The following is a 21870-nucleotide window of genomic DNA, read 5'->3' as shown; positions in this document are numbered from 1 at the left end:
ATTAAGGGCTATGGAGAGAGAGCGGGTAAATGGAGTTGAAATCAGCCATGGTTGAATGGTGGAGTGGACTCGATGGGCCGAATGGCCTTACTTCCGCTCCTATGTCTTATGGTCTTATTTACCACACTTACATTTGGCCAAAGCTTTCCTCTGAGCCTTTGTGCTGGAACCTGGGGGTCTATAGTAAGGCATTCTGGCACAGCGTCCTCTAGAGGAGATATGAGACCTATGTGAACAGACAAGTGACTGTGTATATCTCTTAACCAACCCCATTGAAGAATCCTCACTGAATCATGCAGAGTCTGAACTAGCATATGTAAGGTTGAATAGTGAATTCAACATCAATTCAATTAGGGAGAGAGAAAGAAAGAAAGATGGGGTCAAGGGAGGTAAAAGATAGAATGAAAAATTAAAAGTGTTAGTACATTATTTTTATTTTTAAAAATCTCTAACAATATTTAAAATATGAAGGATTGAGACCTCAGTCTGATTTTCAGAGTCGGAGAGGTTGTCAGTAATGAAGACTACCCATTTTTTTTTCAATGCTGAATTGCTCAGTGAGATACCGAAATTTCAGGAGGATCTGGCCAACTCTTGATCTGACAGCAACTTCCTGATTTCCGTGTTAAACAGCTCATGTGTGGTCCCTAGACATTGTGAGGATTTATTCTTCATCAATGATTAGTGCTGATATCCTTACCAATATTTTTCCTGCAAAATGTGGGCTGTTTTGCCTTTGGGTCAGGTTATCTGCTTCTGATTGCTATCCAGTGACACTTGCTACAAGGTTTGGTTGTTGGATGAAAACAGGATTGAACTTTATTGCTGGTTTAGCACAGTGGGCTAAATAGCTGGCTTGTCATGCAGAACAAGACAGCAGCGCGGGTTCAATTCCTGCACCAGCCTCTCCAAACAGGCGGCGGAATGTGGCGACTAGGGGCTTTTCACAGTAACTTAATTGAAGCCTACTTGTGACAATAAGCTATTATTATTATTTTATTATTTCCCCCCACTCTCACCACCAGCACAGGTGGAATATTCTGCCATTTAGGAGAGGTGGGGAAGATTTGAAATAAAAATTTAAAAATGTAAATTTAAGTAGTTTCCTGCAGAGTAAAATTCAATTTTATACAGTTAATCTGCTCTCACTGTGCACAGTGCAGACAAACCGAAGCAAAAGGTTTTATCCTGGCGGGGAGATACTGGACTACTTCCCCCATCAAGATCTTGATGAACTGCAGATCAACTGGTTTGACATTGGAACCTCAGCGCTTGACTTGGCAGAATTACTAAAAGGTAACACCATTCTTGATCACAGGATTTACAATTGCAAGCCACTGTCACCTCGACGTAAAAAGAAAATAATGAAATGAAAGTTATTAAAAGTTAGAGTTGGGTTGGCACGGTGATGCAGTGGTTAGCACTGCTGTCTCATGGTGCCAAGGACCCGGGTTCGATCCCGGCTCCGGGTCACTGTCCATGTGGGGTTTGTCCATTCTCCCTATGTCTGAGTGGGTATCACCCCCACAACCCAAAGATGTGCAGGGCAGGTGGACTGGCCACACTAAAATTGCCGTTTAATTGGAAAAAAATAATTTGGTACTCAACTTATTTTTAAAAAGTTAGAGTTAATAAAACACCCTCAAGAAATATAGGTTTATGTAAAAACAATGAAACAAGATTTTTGCTAGGTAATTTTACATTGTGGAAAGTGTTCAGGCTCTGCCGAGTTGCAGCTTGTATGTGAAGCAGCTGATTGATATAAACCATTCACTCCTTCTGTCAAAAATACCATCAACAATGAACCTCGCAGTTAGGTGCCAAATCTTATCCAAGACAATGTGAATGGAATTAATTTTGTGCTATTCTGGTGCTTCTAAATTGCTCTGGGGCTAATTTTAGATACACATACAGATGGAGGAGGTAAACTTGGAAATACAGCTTGGAGACCCTGATGCTATAGGCATATAAAGTAAATCGATACTGCCCCAATGAGCATTTCTAGGTCATATAGACATGAGACAGTCAAAAAGTAAAGTTGTCTCTATGCTGCTCTAATATTGTAGAACTCAGACACCGAGGATATCCTGCACCAGTGAGAGCTTTCAGGTCATAGGTTAGGTTTATAATAATCTTCCTCTATCCTACCCCAATTAGAACATAGAACATAGAAAAATACAGCACAGAACAGGCCCTTCGGCCCACGATGTTGTGCCGAACCTTTGTCCTAGATTAATCATAGATTATCATAGATAATGTGTAACTTTACCTCATTTTATTTTTTTATTTTTTAAAAATAATTTTTATTCAGGTTTTCATAGAATATCAGTAACAAAATGAAAAAGGAACCCAACAGGGTTAAGTACAAAACACAGTCCAAAAAAGCAACCCTCCATACTCCCCTCCCCCCTGTACATGAATAATAAATTAACACCACGACTTAACACAAAGCAAACATAGCAAATATATACACACCCTCAGATCCCCCAGTGTAAATAAACAAAAACAAAGATAAAGTAACCCCCCCCCCCCCCGAGTTGCTGCTGCCATTGACCAATGTTTACCGTTCTGCCAGGAAGTCTAAGAACGGTTGCCACCGCCTAAAGAACCCTTGTACCGATCCTCTCAAGGCAAATTTCACCCTCTCCAACTTAATAAACCCTGCCATATCGCTGATCCAGGATTCGACGCTTGGGGGCCTCGCATACTTCCACTGAAGGAGAATCCTCCGCCGGGCTACCAGGGACGCAAAGGCCAGAATATCGGCCTCTTTCGCCTCCTGCACTCAGGCTCCTCTGCCACCCCAAATATTGCGAGGCCCCAGCCCGGCTTGACCCTGGAACACCATCCTCGCTACACCCCTCCAAAATTCTTCCAGCGCTGGGCATGCCCAGAACATATGGGTGTGATTCGCTGGGCTCCCCAAGCACCTAACACACCTGTCCTCGCCCCCAAAGAACCTGCTCATCCTTGTCCCGGTCATGTGTGCCCTGTGCAGCACCTTAAACTGTATGAGGCTGAGCCTCGCGCACGAAGAGGAAGAATTCACCCTCCCTAGGGCACCTGCCCACATCCCTTCCTCGATCTCCTCTCGCAACTCCTCCCCCCACTTACCTTTCACCTCCACCACCGAGGCCTCCTCCTCCTCCTGCATCCACCTGGTAAGTTTCCGAGATCTTCCCCACTCCCCCCCCCCCCCCCCCCCGAGAGCACCCTGTCCTGTACTGTGCATGGCAGCAGCCGCGGGACTTCTGCCACCTGGCAAATGCCCTTACCTGTAAGTACCTGAAGGTGTTCCCCGGGGGGAGCCCGTACTTCTCCTCCAGCTCACCCAGGCTTGCGAACTCCCCGTCCACAAACAGGTCTCCCAACCTTCGTATCCCTGCCCTGTGCCACCCCGAAAACCCTCCATCTGTTCTCCCTGGGCCGAACCGGTGGTTCCCCCATATTGGGGTCCACACCGAGGCCCCAACTTCCCCCCCTGTGCCGCCTCCGCTGCTCCCAGATTTTGAGGGCAGCCGTCACTACCGGGCTCGTGGTATACCTCCTTGGAGGGAGCGACAGTGGCGCCGTTGCCAGCGCCCCCAGACTCGTACCCACACGAAGACGCCGTCTCCAGCCTCTTCCATGCAGCCGCCTCCCCCTCCATCACCAACTTGCGCACCATCGTCGCATTGGCGGCCCAGTAGTACCCACAGAGGTTGGGCAGCGCCAGCCTCCCCCTATCTCTACTCCGCTCCAGGAACACCCTTCTCACCCTCGGAGTCCCTCGTGCCCACACAAACCCCATTATGCTCCTGTTGACCCGCCTAAAAAAGGCCTTCGGGATAAACACGGGGAGGCACTGCAACAGGAACAAAACCCTTGGGAGCACCGTAATTTTGACTGACTGCACCCTACCCGCTAAGGACAGTGGCAACGCGTCCCACCTCTTGAACTCCTCCTCCATTTGCTCCACCAGCCTTGTGAAATTAAGCCTATGCAGGCCCCCCAGCTCCTGACCACCTGGACCCCCAAATACCTGAAGCTCTTCTCCGCCCTTTTTAGTGGAAGCTCGCCAATCCCCCTCTCCTGGTCCCCTGGGTGAACCACGAACAGCCCATGTTGAACTTGTACCCTGAGAAATCCCCAAATTCCTTGAGGATCCTCATTACCTCTGGCATTCCCCCCACCTGGTCCGCCACAGAGAGCAGCAAGTCATCCACATAGAGCGACACCCTATGCTCCTCCCCACCCCGCACCAACCCCCTCCTGTTCCTCGACTCCCTCAGTGCCACAGCCAGGGGTTCAATCGCCACTACGAAGAGCAGGGGGGACAGGGGCCACCCCTGCCTCGTCCCTCGATGCAACCAAAAGTACTCAGACCTCCTCTTGTTCGTGGCCACACTCGCCATCGGGATCTTGTACAGCAGCCTAACCCACCTGACAAACCCTTCCCCAAACCCGAACCTTTTCAGCACCTCCCACAAGTACCCCCACTCTACCCTATCGAAGGCCTTCTCAGCGTCCATCGCCACCACTATCTCCGCCTCCCCCTCCCTCGTCAGCATCATAATAATGTTCAGGAGCCTCTGCACATTCGTGTATAACTGCCTCCCCTTCACGAACCCCGTCTGGTCTTCGTGGATCACCTGCAGCACACAATCCTCAATTCTCGTGGCTAAGACCTTCGCCAGCACCTTGGCGGCTACGTTTAACAACAAAATCGGCCTTTAAGACCCACACTGCAGGGGATCCTTGTCCTGCTTCAGGATCAAGGAGATCAGTGCCCGGGACATCGTTGGGGGCGAAGCCCCCCCCCCCCCCCGCCTCCCTTGCCTCATTGAAGGTCCTAACTAGCAACGGGCCCAACAGGTCCACATATGTTTTGTAGAATTCGACCGGGAAACCGTCCGGCGCCGATGCCTTCCCCGCCTGCATGCTCCCTACCCCTTTGGCCAGCTCCTCCAGCCCAATCGGGGCCCCCAATCCCGCGTCCCTCCACCACCTTCGCAAACCTCAATTGGTCCAGAAAGCGGCCTATCCCTCCCTCCTCTCGTGGGGGCTCGGACCGATACAGTTCCTCATAAAAGTCCCTGAAGACCCCATTGATGCCAACCCCACTCCGCACCACACCGCCCCCCCCCCCCCCCCCCCCAAATCCTTAACTCCCCCAATCTCCCTAGCTGCGTCCTGCTTCCGAAGCTGATGCGCTAGCATCTGACTTGCCTTTTCCCCATACTCATAAATCGCTCCCTGGGCCTTCCTCCACTGTGCCTCCGCCTTCCTGGTGGTCAACAGGTCAAATTCGGCCTGGAGGCTATGCCTCTCCCTCAACAATCCCTCCTCAGACACCTCCGCATACCTCCTGTCTACCCTCACCATCTCCCCCACCAGCCTCTCCCTCTCCCTCTGCTCCCTCCTCTCCTTGTGGGCCCTAATGGAGATCAGCTCTCCCCAAACCACCGCCTTCAGCGCCTCCCATACCATCCCCACTCGGACCTCCCCGTTATCGTTGGCCTCCAGGTACCCCTCTATGCTTCCTCGGACCCGCTCGCTCACCTCCTCGTCCGCCAACAGCCCCACCTCCAAGCGCCACAACGAGCGCTGGTCCCTCTCCTCCCCCAGCTCTTAAGTCCACCCAATGCGGGGCGTGATCCGAAATGGCTATCGCCGAATACTCTGCATCCTCTACTCTCCCTATCAGCGCCCTGCTCAAAATAAAAAAGTCGATCCGGGAAAAAGCCTTATGGACATATGAGAAGAATGAAAATTCCCTAGCCCCCGGCTTTGCAAATCTTCAAGGGTCCACCCCTCCCATCTGGTCCATAAACCCCCTCAGCACCTTAGCCGCCGCTGGCTTCCTACCCGTCCTAGACCTGGAGCGATCCAATGCCGGATCCAACACCGTGTTAAAGTCTCCCCCCATTATCAGGCCCCCCACTTCCAAGTCTGGGATCCGACCCAACATGCGCCGCATAAAACCCACATCGTCCCAGTTCGGGGCATACACATTGACCAGTACCACCCTCTCTCCCTGCAGCTTACCACTTACCATTACGTACCTACCGCCATTGTCTGCCACAATGCTCGACGCCTCGAACGACACCCTCTTTCCCACCAAGATCGCCACCCCTCGATTTTTGGCATCCAGCCCCGAATGAAACACCTGATCTACCCACCTTTTCCTCAATCTTACCTGGTCTGCCACCTTCAGGTGTGTCTCCTGGAGCATGACCACATCTGCCTTCAGCCCCTTCAGGTGCGCGAACACGCGGGCCCGCTTGACCAGCCCTTTCAGTCCCCTTACATTCCAGGTTATCAGCCGGATCAGGGGGCTACCCACCCCCCTCCCCCACCGACTAGCCATAGCCCCTCCTCGGCCAGCCACGTGCCCGCACCCCACGCCCGGCCCGTTCCCCACGGCGGCAGACCCCCATCTCGACACCCCCCCCCCCAACTCGCTCCAACTCCCCCTTGACCATAGCAGCAGCAACTCAATCCCCCCCCCCCCCCCCCCCCCCGGCTAGGACCCATCCGAGCTGCTTTACTCCCCCCATAGCACTTCCGTATGTCAGCTGACTCCTGCTGACCCTGGCCATTCCCACCTCTCCTTCGACTCCTCCCATTGTGTGACACACCGTCCTCTTCCATTCCCCTTCCGCAGGCTCTCCACCTCCCCCTTCCATCCCAAGCGCGGGAAACAACCCTCGCTTCCCGGCCCCGGCCCCGCCCCCTCCAGTCTTCAGCACGGGAAAAAGCCCGCGCTTTCCACCTGCCCGGCCCCGCCACCTCTGTCGCCGCTCCTTTTACAGGCCCAGTACCCTCACCCCCGACTCGGGCCTCCCCCGCGGGGTCCCATCTCACTGCTGGCCATCCACCGCTGTTCCATTTACTTACCCCCCTCCAAGAGCCCCCCCCAACCAACCCAACCAAAACAGTGCCCAACCCGCCCTAACAACCCTCACCGAACCAGAAATAAAAAAACAAGAGCAAAGGACCCCCCCTTAAAAAGTAACATATCAACCGCAATCCCCAAACGCCCATCCCAACCCTCAATCTGTGTCCAACTTCTCGGCCTGAACAAAGGCCCACGCCTCCTCCGGATACTGAAAATAATGGTGCACCTTGTAGGTGACCCACAGTCGCGCCGGCTGCAACATGCCAAACTTCACCCTCTTCCTGTGCAGCACCGCCTTCGCTCGATTGTACCCGGCCCTCCTCTTCGCCACCTCCGCACTCCAGTCCTGGTATATTCGAACCTCCGCGTTCTCCCACCTGCTGCTCATCTCCTTCTTGGCCCACCTGAGCACACACTCCAGATCAGCGAACCGATGACACCGCACCAGCACCACCCGCAGAGGCTCGTTAGCCTTGGGCCTCCTCGCCAGCACTCTATGGGCCCCTTCCAGCTCCAGAGGCCCCTGGAAGGACCACGCTCCCATCAGCGAGTTCAACATGGTGACCACATAGGCCCCCACGTCCGGCCCCTCCAGCCCCTCCGTGAGGCCCAGAATCCACAAGTTCTTCCGCCTCCATCTCCTCGAACCGCTCCTGCCATTTCTTGTGGTGCACCTTGTGCGCCTCCACCTTTACTGCCAGGCCTAAGATCTCGTCCTCGTTGTCGGAGATCTTTTGTTGGGCCTCGCGGATCGCCACCCCCTGGGCCGTCTGGGTCTCCAGCAGCTTATCGATAGAAGCCTTCATCGGCTCAAGCAGGTTCGCTTTAACCTCCCTGAAGCAGCGCTGGATAACCTCCTGTTGCTCACTGCGCCCACGCTGCCTGGTCCCCGCCCGCCGCCATTTTGTTCCTCTTCCCTCGCACCTTCTTCGGGTCCACCACCACTTTTTTAGTCGCCCCGCTCCTGGTAAAAGCCAAATACTGTCGGGGCACTATTGTACTCTCCTTCCCACAGCGGGAAACGTTGAAAAAATTCCATTGGGGGCCCTGAAAAGAGCCCAAAAGTCTGTTTTTTGTGGGAGCTGCCGAATGTGCGACTTAGCTCCGCATAGCCGCAACTGGAAGTCCTTTACCTCATTTTAAAAGGAAAAAGCTACCATTTGAGTGAAATTTAATTATAAGCTGTGCAGGGCAGTGGGCTCATACTACAGGGAAGTGGCATGGACTGTATTATACTCCTGATAGCCAGTCAGTGAAGGAAGAAACCAGAGACAATCTTTACTTGGGAAAGCTTTATTTACAGAATGGATCATTACAGGTATATAGCTCCTAGCTTGGCTCATGCCCCGCATCAGTAAGTGTCTCTTTATTTATGCTCAAGTAACCATCCAATCAATGTCCTCCACCTATATATACTTTACCATAATTGATAAAAGCCCGGAATTCTCCGGCAGTTGTGATTCTCTTTTCCTGCTGGCAGCGCACCCCTGCCATGGGTTTCCTGGCGGCATGGGGTGACTTCAATGGAAAATCCCATTGACAAGCGGCGGGAAGAGAGAATCTTGCTGCCAGCAAATGGCGTGCAGCCGTGCAGCTGGAGGACCAGAGAATCCCGGCCAAGGATTTTCTCTGGCGGTGATGATGTTACCAATGCCAGAAGCATGAACATACAATGGGGCCATATAGGCTAACTTCAAAGATCTTTGCTTGTAGAAGTCCTGAAAAATATGCTATGTAATGTAACTGGATATAGAGATCTACACCCCACAACTCAAAGAATGCTAATGCTCCTTATTCTTTGACCTATGGTATCTCAATTACATCTCTATATCTAAATCTAAACTCTTGACGAGATAATGTCACTTTCACTTCAGCATACATGAATGCCCATTATGACCAAAAATTTACATGTAATTCAGAATTTTAAAATCTCAGACTTTACTCAGTTTGTCACCTTTGGAAAAATAACTAGCTTTTTAAAGAAAGAAGGAACTTTTCATTTATATAGCATATTTTACATAGTTGGACTCATCCAAAACACTTTGCAGCCCAAGGAAATGTGTGTTACTGTTATTATCTGGGTGAATGCAACAATCAATTTGCAACAAGGTCACATTTAGTGCTATCAATTGAGGACACCGAAGAATTCTTTGTTTGAATAATGTCACGAGCTAATCCAAAAGTGCATGAACTACAGTGTCAGTCCAGATTGTGTGTGTGTGTGTGTGTGTGTGTGTGTGTGTGTGTAGATATCTCGAATGGGGCTTGAAACCACAACCTTCTGATTTTAAAAGGTGCTAGCACTGAGCCAAGCTGATACGTGAATGGAAATCAAACTGCCTTGCCACCCCTTAATCATGAAAGTCTCCCTCCTCAATATATACATATATCCTTAGCACGTTTCTCACCGGTCAAATTAAGGCCTGAAACTGCGTATAAGAATCACAAGAGTGACCTTGCAGCCTCTTCCTACCTGGGGGTTGATGAGGATTGAGTAACGGGAGGGTTCCGTAGACAAAATAAAGTGCTGGAATTAAACTGAACATCAAGACAAGATTATAACTTTCAGGCAGAAGCCAGCACAGTTTAGGTGAGCTGGGAAACAAATGGGACAATAGGATTTAATGTTACAATAATAGAAGGTCGTACTGACAACTAATATGAGGGTTATTTTGGATGACCAAATATAGAGGAATTCACATAATTTGTGTATATGCCCACAGCCTAGGCTGTCACAGCTAGACAGATTTAAAAAATCCAGCGAATTGCCTGTTCTTGGGTGCCTTGTGTTTGACTTTTATCCCTGCAGTCTCTAGATTATGCCCACTTTATTGCCAGTTGGTCAACTATTTCCCCTATTATTCTGTACATTTATTATCCCGGTGTTCGGTAGTCATTTTAATTGGTGATACATTTGTGTGGTTTTGACTGTTTAGTGAAATTGAAATGTAAACACCTGGTGCAGCCTGAACACATGACGTATATGTTGTATTTTCAATTTATGAAGGAAATGATGGAGGAATGCTTATTCTGAATGTGAAGAAAAGAGCCAATAGTGCTATTCCAATAGTAGAGAGTTCAGAAGACGGATTGGAATTTCCTTTGGAATCAACTCTAAATCAGATCTTAACTTCATCAAAGCCATGGGGCATCTACCTGAAGATAAAATCCCAGCAGGCATTGGCCCCAACCCTGTATCTGCTTCATCAAGCTTACACAGCACACCTTCTTCACAAGCCTGTCTGGGTCAGCATGGACCTCTCTCATGGCAGTTTTAGCATCCCTGGATACATAGAAGGAAAGCAATTCATCAAAATGATAAATGAAATATTTCCTTTCGTGACTATAGCTCCAAGCTGGCCAAATGAAGCACTTGCCCATGGTTACACACAGCCATTAGTGGAAGACATGCTAAATCTTTGTCAGGGGCTGTGGCAAAGAGTGTCCTTCCAGCTTCAGGCTATTGCTCTGGGTAAATCATGGAAGGCCACAGCTGGACTACTGCAGGCTTCCCCCAGCTACACTCTGACTGTGGAGCATCTTCACGAACAAGGCACCTACATGGATGGGTTTCAGGGGCTGATCAACGTCCGAACATACAGCACTCATAGGATTTACTACAGTTTACCTCAGGATTATAGAAACAGCTTTCACATTGATGTCTTCACTTCGTAAAAATGAGTTTGTGAGTCTTTGTATTCGTGACCAACCAATCCTGCCTCTTGTGCAGACACATGATTTTCAAGCTCTGCTCCGTTAAGTCCTGAACCACAGAAATTATTAGCTGGATTTTGGGACGTTCATAAACTGCAACCAAATTAACTTTCAATATTTTCTCACTTTGATACAGATCTTAAAGATAGTTTTCCAGCTATAGATTGTAAAATTTGGCGAAAAGGTTAGTACACATAAGGCCAGTTCACAAAGGAGTTGAGGTGCATTTTAATTAAAAATAAATACATTTTATATACCCAATTCTTTTTTTTCCATTTTAAGGTGCAGTTTAGAGTGGCCAATCCGCCTACCCTGCACATCTTTGGGTTGTGGGGTGAGACCCACGCCGACACGGGGGGAATGTGCAAACTCCACATCGACAGTGACCCAGGACTGGGATCGAACCCGGGTCCTCTGTGCTGTGGCAGAAGTGCTAACCACTGCGCCATCATGCTGCCCAGGTGCATTTTAATTATGTATTGCAGGTTCACTCACTTAGCAAGTTGCAATTGTGTTCCTTAGTTTTCCCCATGAAACAGAGAACTTGACCGACCCCCTTTAGTTTGTCTACCTTTGTGAAACTAACAACAGGAAGTGTAATGAGAGCCAACATCTCATAAATCACTAACCCGCCAGCCATGTAGATTTGTACAAGCTCGCATGCAGACCTCAGCTACCCACTCGACAATGATTAACCTCAGTACCAGATTGCAATGCAAGCTGTAGATATCCTTTACACTAAGGTTTCACACAAAGATGTTTCAGTGTTCTTAAAGTGGCTGCGGTCAAGTGACATTCAAAACGACAAACTTGTCAAGTCACAAATGGAGTGACACCCACTTTGGTTCCCACATGTGATCTACTTTGACAAATCTCTCCCTTAAGCTCTGGCCATTTAAATGTGATTCATCCTCACAAACATTTTCACAAGTATTAGCAGTTGTGGATAGAGACTGTGTCCTTTGTGCCCACCTCTATTCCCATTCACAGCAGGTAGCATAGCAGGTTGATACTGAATTGTTAAATTATTTTTTTGCTCCATTCGCTCATGTACATCAGGACCTCATGGGAAAACCCTCACAGCCTGTTCCCCTATTGATTGTCACACCTGGATGGCAATGCCGGATATTATTGGAAGAAGCAATAATTTGGAGATAGACAGGACAGGTTAGCAGGTCACATTCAACTCAGAATCTCACTGAATAATACACAGTCCATTGGTTAGACATTCTAACTGTTGGGATGGCACTGCTGCCTCACAACGTCAGGGACCTGGGTTTGATTCCAACCTTGGGTGACTGTGTGGAGTTTGCATGTTCTCCACACGTCATATCATAGGATCCCGACAGTGCAGGAGGCCATTGGGCTCTTTGAGTCAGCACCGTCCCTCTGAGAGAGCACCCAACTAGGACAATGCCCCACCCTATCCCTGTAACCCCCAACTCCATGCCTCTTTTTGGACACTAAGAGGCAATTTAACATGGCCAATCAACCTAACCTGCACATCTTTGGACTGTGGGAGGAAACCAGAGCACCCAGAGGGAATCAATGCAGACAGGGGGGCACAGTGGTTAGCACCTTTGCCTCACAAATTAATCTTAATACTGCATTAGCACCATTTATTTATAATCTGGGGGTATCATCATTTTCCAGAACAAGAGTGAAAATGAACCATAATACATTGTTACACACAGTTTCACAGCTGGAGCTGGTACTCTTGGCACCCAGACGTCATAGAAATTATTTCCTTGCAGCTAATTTTAAAATATGATTACGGTGGAAGGTATTTTGTTGTTTCTCTCCCCGTCCCACAAAATTATAATGGTTTAAAGCTGTTTAGAGAAATGATGAGCAAATTGATTTGTTTCTCATTCACAATTGGTAATGTAACAAATTTGGCAAAATGGTCAACCAAACCAGATCCTAGGTGTATGTATGTCAGAGTGAGAATCAGCTTAAGTGTGATGCATAATACTTTTTAATTATTGGATTTAAATGGCTTTTGGTACGGGAAAGAAATTTGTAAGGGAAAAGAAAAATAAGTATCTGTGGTATGTAGTAAGGCAGGGAGTGTCATTTAAGAACTATGCTGACTGCTCCCCATGATCTCCTCTTGCTTTCTTCCACCTCTAACCACCACTGTTCCTACCTCAGCCCCTGACACCTTCTTCCAATGCCTTTGGTAGCTCTAGATTTGCACCTTCCAAAGAGTTCTTCTGGACAGCCTCTCATCTTCCATAAACGTCTGCACTCAAATCTCTGCTGCCCATATCCTAACATGCACAAGTCTCCCTCATCCCTTTTTTCCAGCTGCATTGGTTCCTAATTCTCCCAGTACCTCCGATTTCTAGTTCACAGAATTGTTATGGTGCAGACGGAGGCCATTTAGCCCATTGTGTCTGCACCAGCTCTCCAAACGAGCATCGTGACTTTATGCCAGTCCCCTGCCTTTTCCCCGTACCTCTGCAGATTGTTTCTATTCAAGTAGATTTAGATATGAATATAGGAGGGTTGATCAGTAAGTTTGCGGATGATACAGAGATTGGTAGGATGGTAAATAGCAAGGTAAATAGCCTTTGATTACAGGAAGATATAGACAGGCAGGTCAGATGGGCTGATTAGTGGCAAATGGAATTCAATCCGGATAAGTGTGAGGTGATGCATTTGGGCAGGACAAACGAGGCAAGGGAATACATGATAAACAGCAAGACTCTGGAAGGCACAGAGGATGAGAGGGATCTTGGTGTGCATGTACACCATTCCTTAAGATAGCAGAGCAGGTAGATACAGTGTTTAAGAAGGCACATGATATAGTTGCATTTATTAGCTGAGGCTTGGATTTTAAGATCAAAGAGGTTATGCTGAAACTGTATAAAATGTTGGCTAGGCCACAGCTAGAGTATTGTGCGCAATTCTGGAATCCACATTATAGGAGGGATGAGATATCACTGGAAAATGTACAGAGGAGATTTACCAGGATGTTGCCTGGGCTGGAAAGTTTTAGTTATGAAGTGAGATTGGATAGACTTGGTTAATCTTCCTTGGAGCAGAGGAGGCTGAGGGGGAATATTATTGAGATTTCTCAAATTACGAGGGACATAAGCAGAGCAAGCAGGAAGAAACGTTTCCCCTTGGTGGAGGGATCAATGACCAGGGGGCATAGATTTAAGGTTTAACAGGAAGGAGGTTTAGAGGAGATGTGAGGAAAAACCTTTTTGCCCAGAGAGTGGTGGGAGTTTGGAATTTGCTGCCTGAAAGGGTGGTGGAGGCAGAGGCCCTCATAACATTAAGCAAGTATTTTGATGTGCACTTGCGATCCCAGGGCACACAAGGTTATGGGCCAAGTTCTGGAAAATGGGATTAGAAAGGTTAGGTGGTTATGTTTGACTGGTGCCGAGGCAATGAGCCAAAGGGCCTTTTCTGTGCAGTATGATTCTACGTAATCATCTAATGCCCTCTTGAATCTGCCTCCTTCACATTTTCAGGATGTGCATTCCAGACCCGAATGACTTGTGTAAAAAAGCTTTTTTTCTCACATCAAATTTGCTTCTTTTGCAAATCTCTTTAAATCTATGCCATCCCTTTTATGAGTGGGAACAGTTTCTCCCTATCTACTCTGTCCAGCCCCCTCATGATTTTGAACATCTCTATCCTCATCTCCTTAGCTCTTATCTTTTGTGTTTAAATCTTTCCATGGCCTCACCAATCATGCTCCATAACTTTCTCCAGCACTATAACGCCCATCCCCTCCCAGTTTGTTTCTCTCACACTGGCCTTCAGTGTTCCCTCCTCCTATTGTCAGCTGTGCCTTCAGCCACCTCACTCAGGAATTTTCTTCCTAAATCCCTCTGGTTCTCCAGATCCTGCTCATCCTTTAAGGACCCCCCCCCCCACCCCCCCCCCCCCAAGCCCCCCTCTTTGATCAAGTTTTCCTAATAACAGCTTCTTTAGTTTGGTATTCACATTGTGTGCTTCTGTGAAGCACCTTGGCGTATTTTCATTTTTGCTTTCAAGTTTCAGCCTAGTCATTGCCTCCATTTACAATGGTCTCGGGGTAGGTGCGTGTAGTGATTTAATTATTTTCCGCATGGCTTTCTCCTTCTCCTTATTGGAACAGAGCTCCAAGGGCAATAGGCACAATCCAGCACCCGATCTCAGTAGTTAATCATGTGAGTCTTGACAGGAAGTGGCAACAAGCTGTTGACATGCAGGATCCAGTCAAGTCCTTGTCCAGGAATTCCTAAATGGTGCTTGAGAACAGGACCACTGGAATAATGTCACTCTTCTGCCCTCTAACCCAAAGGCACTGTAGTTCCTTGGATTTTAAACTAGGTACCTTCTTGAATCAGTTGCTTATTGACTGAACTCAGTGGAGCTGGTGGTTGAATTTTAACAGACCGATTCCCCTTTAGCTGAACCTCTCTGACATTTCTTCAATTGCACAATTTTCGTAAGTGCTGCTGTGCAGTAAGACTTCACAATTTTTTCAAAAATTTCCTCACATTTAATGATTTCAGTGTCTTTTAATTAGTCGCTTGCTGATGTTGCAGCAACACTACAGAAACAGCAATTAATGCTTGATGTGTTACTAAACCTCGTGAATTATTTTCATTTACAACTGGCCGATTTTGTAATGTTAACAGGCTATTGTGTTATCATTCTCTTTCATAAAAGGTGTTTAGTGATCAATAAAGAAGGACACACTCATGTTAAGTATTTTTATTTGGTGTTTTAAATGGCAGAATTTATTCACTGGAAACCAGTCTTCCACTATCACCATGGTGAGTCCTTGCAGTAATCACTCTTGGTAACTTTGTTACCAAAATGTTAAATTGATTTTCATCCAGTGTTTCAATGCTAAATTATAACATTCGCTCTAGTATCGTGTGGTTTCAGTTGAAAGGAAAGGATAATTGACTGTGAGGATAATTGACTGTGACTTAACGATAAAATAACTTTCTAAAACCACACTCCCAACTCAGACACAAAATTGGCAAATTCAGCATTACAGAAAACATACTTGCTTTGATGAATGTCAGCAGATTGTAAAGAATATGAAAAAAAGTTATCTCAGCACCCAGGCAAAATGCTGAAAGTATTCGACAGGAGTGGCTCAGTGGCCAGTAACATGATCATCAATTCGATTTTATTTGAATAGTTTCATCAGCGACAGTTTTTTTTTCCCCAAGTTCCTCATGTGTTCATCTTTTAAGTCAATTTTTTTGAAAATTTGTACAAAAATATAATGGATTAAATCTGGCAGTCTGCAACGAATTGCTGTATGCAAGGCCCAGTTAGAATTCAGTACAACGACTTGGCTCAAATTTACACATATAGCTAATGGCAGTAATCTCTGCTCTAATGTAGCTCTCACTAGTGTTATTGCATCATTGTGTTTCATCTGTATTAAATCTCAACTAACCAAGGACAGTGCCCTTGATATAAAATATACAAATGTTCTGGACTGTGACTGCCCCAAAGCACTTAATCATCACTGAATTTTTGAGTTCCAGTTAATGAAAACTAACAGAAATCTCATTTTATCCCATGAATTCACTCCTTTGCGCCAACTCCACTGGATCACCATAATATGATGCAGACTGTGCAGAAATAGATACTCTTTGCTACATCACACAGACATCACAAAGCTACATTAGTCATATCCTTATTTTGTTCGAGAAATTTATGACACGCCTCAATGATTTTGCAGAGGTCAGCAGAGAGTCCAGTGATGTTGCAGGTGATGTATGGGAGAATTCCAGGGGTCGCCTGGATGTAGTATGTAATCTGAAAAAAAAGACAAGTAACTCCATTATCTGCAGGCATTAACAGCAGACAAACTCTGTGCTATGACCTATCTCTTTTCCTTTCGCTCACATCAAAATAGGGGCATTTTCTAAATCCAGATTTTGAGGAATTCCCCCAGTGGCTGTTTTGGCACTGAAGCCATATAAAAATGGGAATCTCTCCGGTCTGTTTGTGGTGTGCACTGTGATGGCTGATCCCAGCGGTAGGAATGAGCAAATGCCAGAGACTGTGGAACCATAAGTCTTAAAGGATAGGGGGAAATAGAGGGCAGATTTTAACAGCAATTGTTTGGTTTCTTTGCATTTTGTTTCCTTTGGGTGGGATGAGGGGAGGTGGGAGTTTGAAAGAGAAAGAACATCCATAAGGCATCTGATTGTGTCCTTCAGGAACGTCAAAACTAGTCCAAAAAGTATGGACTACCATTATAGAGGTAATCCAAACAAGGAAAACTGGCAACCCTTGATTCACAAACATGGGAAATAACTCTTGGGCTGCCTGGTTCAAATTTCAAACAATGCTTGGCAGTTGACCATCAATTGATGTATTCTCCATGACAATCCCTCTACCAATTAGAGTCCACTTGCCAAACAATCTCTCTTCTCAGACAGTATAAACTGTTGTTTCCTTTTATATCTGTATCCTTGTGAAATGTGTCCTGGTCAGTACAAGATTAAATCTTTGACATGCCTCTTTTTCAGTGAAACTCAAATTTATGTTGAACACCAGCATATCTCCCACAACAATTTGCAATTCTATAGCTGCTTTAATGTCAAAACGTATTCTAAGATGTTTCAGGGATGTAATTAAACCATGATATGTTCAGTGATTTAAAAGGAAAGCAACAGTGCTATGTGCAGTAATACATAATGTAGTAATCTATTATTGAGGTGAAATTGTGTCCTTTTACTTTATAAAAAGTAAATTTAAAGTACCCAATATTTTTCCAATTAAGGGGCAATTTAGCATAGCCAATCCACCTACCCTGCACATATTTGGGTTTGTGGGGGTGAGACCCACGATTGTGTCCTTTTGCAACCAGAAATATTGATAAATCCAGGTGTGAGGGGACTAAGATCTCACCCTGTATATCTTTATAAATATACACAAATATCCTCACAGCTATTTCTAAAATTTTAAAAACTGTTCAAAGATCTTTTAAAATGGCTGAAACTATGCCGACCTGTGACTCTCGAGCAAAAGGAGCTACCTGGCAGTATCAGGGAAACTTGCACCTTGATGTCTCTGAAGAGATACTAATGATTCCCCTGTAGGCTGCACAACCAAATTCAAAGAGAACTATACAAAGGGCATCTGCATTTCATAACCTAGGCTGGTCAGCCAGAGTCTACTCATCTGCTAGGACAAAGGGCCGCACAGCCCCCCTTTCAATTCTTAATGGTTGGGTCATTTAGCAATCTCGGGGATCAAAACGAAGGATACACATCATAGAACATAGCACAGTACAGGCCCTTTGGCCCACAATGTTGGTCCGACCATTTATCCTAATCTAAGATCAACCTAACCTACACCCCTTCAAATAACTGCTGTATATGTGCCTGTCCAAGAGTCGCTTAAATGTCCCTAATGACTCTGACTCCACAACCTCCACTGGCAGCGCATTCCATGCACCCACCACTCTCTGTGTAAAGAACCTACCTCTGACATCTCCCCTATACCTTCCTCTAATCACCTTAAAATTGTGTCCCCTCGTGACAGTCATTTCCGCCCTGGGGAAACGTCTCTGGCTATCCATTCTATCCATGCCTCTCATCACCTTGTACACCTCTATCAAGTCACCTCTCTTCCTTCTTCACTTCAGTGAGAAAAGCCTCAACTCCCTCAACCTTTCTTCATAAGACATGCCCTCCAGTCAAGGCAGCATACTGGTAAACCTCCTCTGCACCCTTTCTAAAGCATCCACACCCTTCCTATAATGAGGCAACCAGAACTGGACACAATATTCCAAGTGTGGTCTAACCAGGGTTTTATAAAGCAAAACTTGGCGGCTCTTAAACTCAATCCCCCTGTTAATGAAAGCCAACACACCAAACGCCTTCTTAACAACCCTTTCAACCTGGGTGGCACCTTTGAGGGATCTATGTACGTGGACCCCAAGATCCCTCTGTTCCCCCAAAGGAACAGCCTTTATCAAAGACAGGGGAGATGAGAGCTATGTGATATGGACCTCTGTTTGTGGAATCAGTAATATTGTCTTTTGGAACTGCAAGGTCAGTCTGCTGTTTACCATCCTACAAGCAGTCTCACAGAAAAGGAACTCTGCTGATATTGAATAACAGCTCCACCTACACTGTTTCTGCTGGAACTTCTGTACCATCGCCTATGAGACCGATTCATCTCTGCATGCCTCCTTTGCATTCATACAATAAAAAAGGAACAGAGAAAAGCAAGATTTGCAGTGCAGAGACCAAAAGTAAATAAATAGTGTTTTCACATAGGTTCCAATACGGTATTCCTTCACTGAGGTCAGCAGGTTGAAAACTGATGCTTTATAATTTAACGTGTGAATTTAACACCGTTGGAAAAGGAAATTATACAGCATTAGTTTTCAACCCACTGACCTCCGTGAAGGAATACCTCATTGGAACCTATGTGAAAACACTATTTACTTTTTGATCTCTGCACTGCAAATCTTGCTTTTCTCTATTCCTCTTTTATTGTACGAATGCAAAGGAAGCAACGTTGTCACTCTTCGCATTTTGAGTGTGTTCGAATAAATCTAACCCATTGAGTTCATCGTATCTTGAGTTCGCTACGAGTTTTTTTAAAATGTGGTTACAAAAATGTTTTCATATTAAACAAAACCATCCAAAACAATTAACCAGATTTACACAATAGAAGAGACAAACAAGCAAAAACACATATTAAATTTAACCCATAAAACTAAATTAAACCACCTAACAGCTGACGATGACCATCTCCTTAAAAACGGAAATGAATGGCTGCCATCTTAGGTAGAACCTTTCTACCGGCCCTCTAATGGTGTACTTAACCTTCCTCCAATGTAGAAACAAATATGAGGCCACCCAACCAAGGCGGAGTAAGAGACCTCCACCCAAGCAGATGTTGTCTTCTGGCTATCAACAAGGCGAGAACATCCGCCTTCACTCCCGTCTGAAGCACTGGCAAGTCTGATGCCCCAAATATGTGCTGTGGGGTTATTAATAGAAATTGGATCATATCAAAACTGAGGAATTGGGAAATAGGCCACTATTTATAAAAGGGGAAGCCAAGCAAAAACTCCTTTCTGCTTACTAATGGGTGGTAGAGGAGAAATCAATGTGTTTTAAATTAATCCCCTCCATAGCACAGTCTATTCAGAGACCAAGTGCTATTCAGTGTGGTAATCAGAACGCATTAGGCTCTAGTGTTTTCCTTTCGCAAAGTGTTTTTGTACATTCCAAAATCAACTGAGAAGTTGGACAGAAACAGTTAATTTTCACGTAGCTAGCCTACACCAGGATTTCATGTGCCCTGCTGGCATGTTATCACGGGGGGGATGGGGGCAGGCACGTAAAATGGGGAAGGTGCCAACCCCAACACCTTTCCCTGTACGCTAATCCCAGTGTTCACTCCAGAACATGGTAGGTGAGCAGGCGTCAGAATCGGCAGCCCGCCTGCCTTATTTAAATAAATAATCAAAGGTCAGTGTAAGTTTTTAAAGGTCGGTATCTTTGTGCGTTGTGGGACAGCCTCCCTAAAGATAGTTACCCCCCTGCAGACCAAACCCACTGCTCCCTAAACTGGCCAAACCCACTCCCTCTAATACCCCGGACTTGCCATGTTCCAGGATCCACCTGGCCTTCTTCTTGGGACTTGTTGCTGTCTCAACAGTGCCCACTAATGCGCTCTTTGTGCTGCCATGTCTACTGAGGAGATTGGCTGTCAGGCAATCTATCTCTCCCGCAGCAGGTTGTTGCTGCATGATAGACTGACGTGGAGCGAGTCGGCTTTCCACAGACTTTGCTTCGGGGAGGGGGGCGGGGGAGCGGAAGACAGCCATTCTTCCCCCACTCCCGGTAATATATGGCCGCCACCTAACAGGAATTATGTGGGGTGAGATTGTGTGGTTGAAGATAAGGGGCGCGACCCTCCACTCCCACGCCGGTTGGGAGAATCGCCTGGGCCGCCAAAATTTCCGGGGTCTGACGCTCTCCCGCGATTCTCCCAAGCGGCGGGAACGGCCCGGTCGAGCTTCGCAGGCCGGAGAATCGCCGGAGACACCGAAAATGGCGATTCTCCGGCACCCCCGCTATTCGGAGGCCCGGATGGGCCGAGCAGCCAGGCCAAAACGGCAGGTTCCCCCCGGCGCCGTCCACACCTGATCGCTCCGTCATGCAGCGCCGGCCGCGTCATCTATGCGGCGCCGCTTTTACGCGGGCGACAAGGCCTGGCGCGTGTAGATGACGCGGCCCCGATCCTGGCCCATTGTCAGGGCCTGAATCGGTCGGGACCGGGGCTGTTCCGCGCCATCGTGAACCTCGACGGCGTTCACGACGGCGTGGCCACTTCGGCGTGGGAGTGGAGAATCCCGCCCAAGGTGTGGGGGCAGAGAGAGGCTGCCAAGAATTCCTCCTCACTTCCAACTGCACATCAGCTACCCAATCTCCTGCAATCCCAATTCCTGTTGTTCTCCTTCTTCACATCCCAATCCCATTTCCTCTCCCCTTTTCCATAACCCCTTGTTCTTTGCTCCATCCTAGGCTCCCAACTGGCCTATCCTGTCTCCTCTACCCCATCCCTCTCTTTCTTCACTCCTCTAATACAATCTTAACTTTCCACCCCTATGTTTAATGTTGTGAAAGCAGCAATGAATCAGGAGGCCACATGGGTTGACAGCTGAACTAGACTAAGGCCTGCATGCAGGTGAAACTGGTTATTGCCAAGAGACATAAAACCCAACACACCAGGCCGGAAAGAGCAATGGTGGAGGCATTATTACCGGGAGTGGGGGAAGAATGGCTGCCCCCCCACCCCCAAAGCAGAGTCTGAGGAAAGCCAACTCATTCCTCGTCAGTTTGCCCTGCAGCCATAGCCGATGTGGGTGGGACTTGGAGGGTAAGCGAACAAACAGATTCAGGAGTCGACATACATAAATCATTAAATACTAGCTTGTAGATGTAGAATGTTCAAAAATAGGGGATGCTGCAACATTTCTACAAAATGCTGGTCAGACTTCATTTGGAATAAATATACGGATCAGTGCCGCTGCGAGCGGGGTTCGAACCTGCGCGGGGAAACCCAATTGGATTTTGAATGGAACACCTTAACCACACGGCCATCGCAGCCGACGACGTTATGGGTAGGATCCTTCCAATTTAGGAAGGATAGGCTGGTCATGGAGCACACTAGGCTAAATCGCTGGCTTTTAAAGCAGACGAAGGCAGGCCAGCAGCACGGTTCGATTCCCGTACCAGCCTCCCCGAACAGGCGCCGGAATGTGGCGACTA

The 21870-nt window shown here is 47.1% G+C and overlaps 2 protein-coding genes across 5 annotated transcripts in view; one reads left to right on the top strand and one right to left on the bottom strand.

Moving 5' to 3' along the window:
• fam151a (family with sequence similarity 151 member A) overlaps positions 1-14491 on the top strand; it is a 69255-nt gene extending 54764 nt beyond the window's left edge. Inside the window, exons 7-8 of the mRNA XM_072511348.1 lie at positions 1159-1296; positions 9888-14491. Coding sequence (XP_072367449.1) covers positions 1159-1296; positions 9888-10555 — 806 coding nt within the window. The 3' untranslated portion in view covers positions 10556-14491. The remainder of the gene's footprint in view (positions 1-1158; positions 1297-9887) is intronic.
• Positions 14492-15298: 807 nt separating this feature from the next.
• Positions 15299-21870, bottom strand: part of acot11a (acyl-CoA thioesterase 11a) — a 180501-nt gene continuing 173929 nt past the window's right edge. For all 4 annotated transcript variants that reach the window (XM_072511357.1, XM_072511355.1, XM_072511358.1 and 1 more), the window contains one exon: positions 15299-16381. In XM_072511357.1, the coding sequence (XP_072367458.1) occupies positions 16235-16381 (147 nt within the window). In that variant the 3' untranslated portion in view covers positions 15299-16234. The remainder of the gene's footprint in view (positions 16382-21870) is intronic.

This window comes from Scyliorhinus torazame, chromosome 7 (assembly GCF_047496885.1).
Source record: "Scyliorhinus torazame isolate Kashiwa2021f chromosome 7, sScyTor2.1, whole genome shotgun sequence".
NCBI classification, from domain to species: Eukaryota; Metazoa; Chordata; class Chondrichthyes; order Carcharhiniformes; family Scyliorhinidae; genus Scyliorhinus; species Scyliorhinus torazame.
This window is presented reverse-complemented; position numbering and strand designations above follow the sequence as displayed.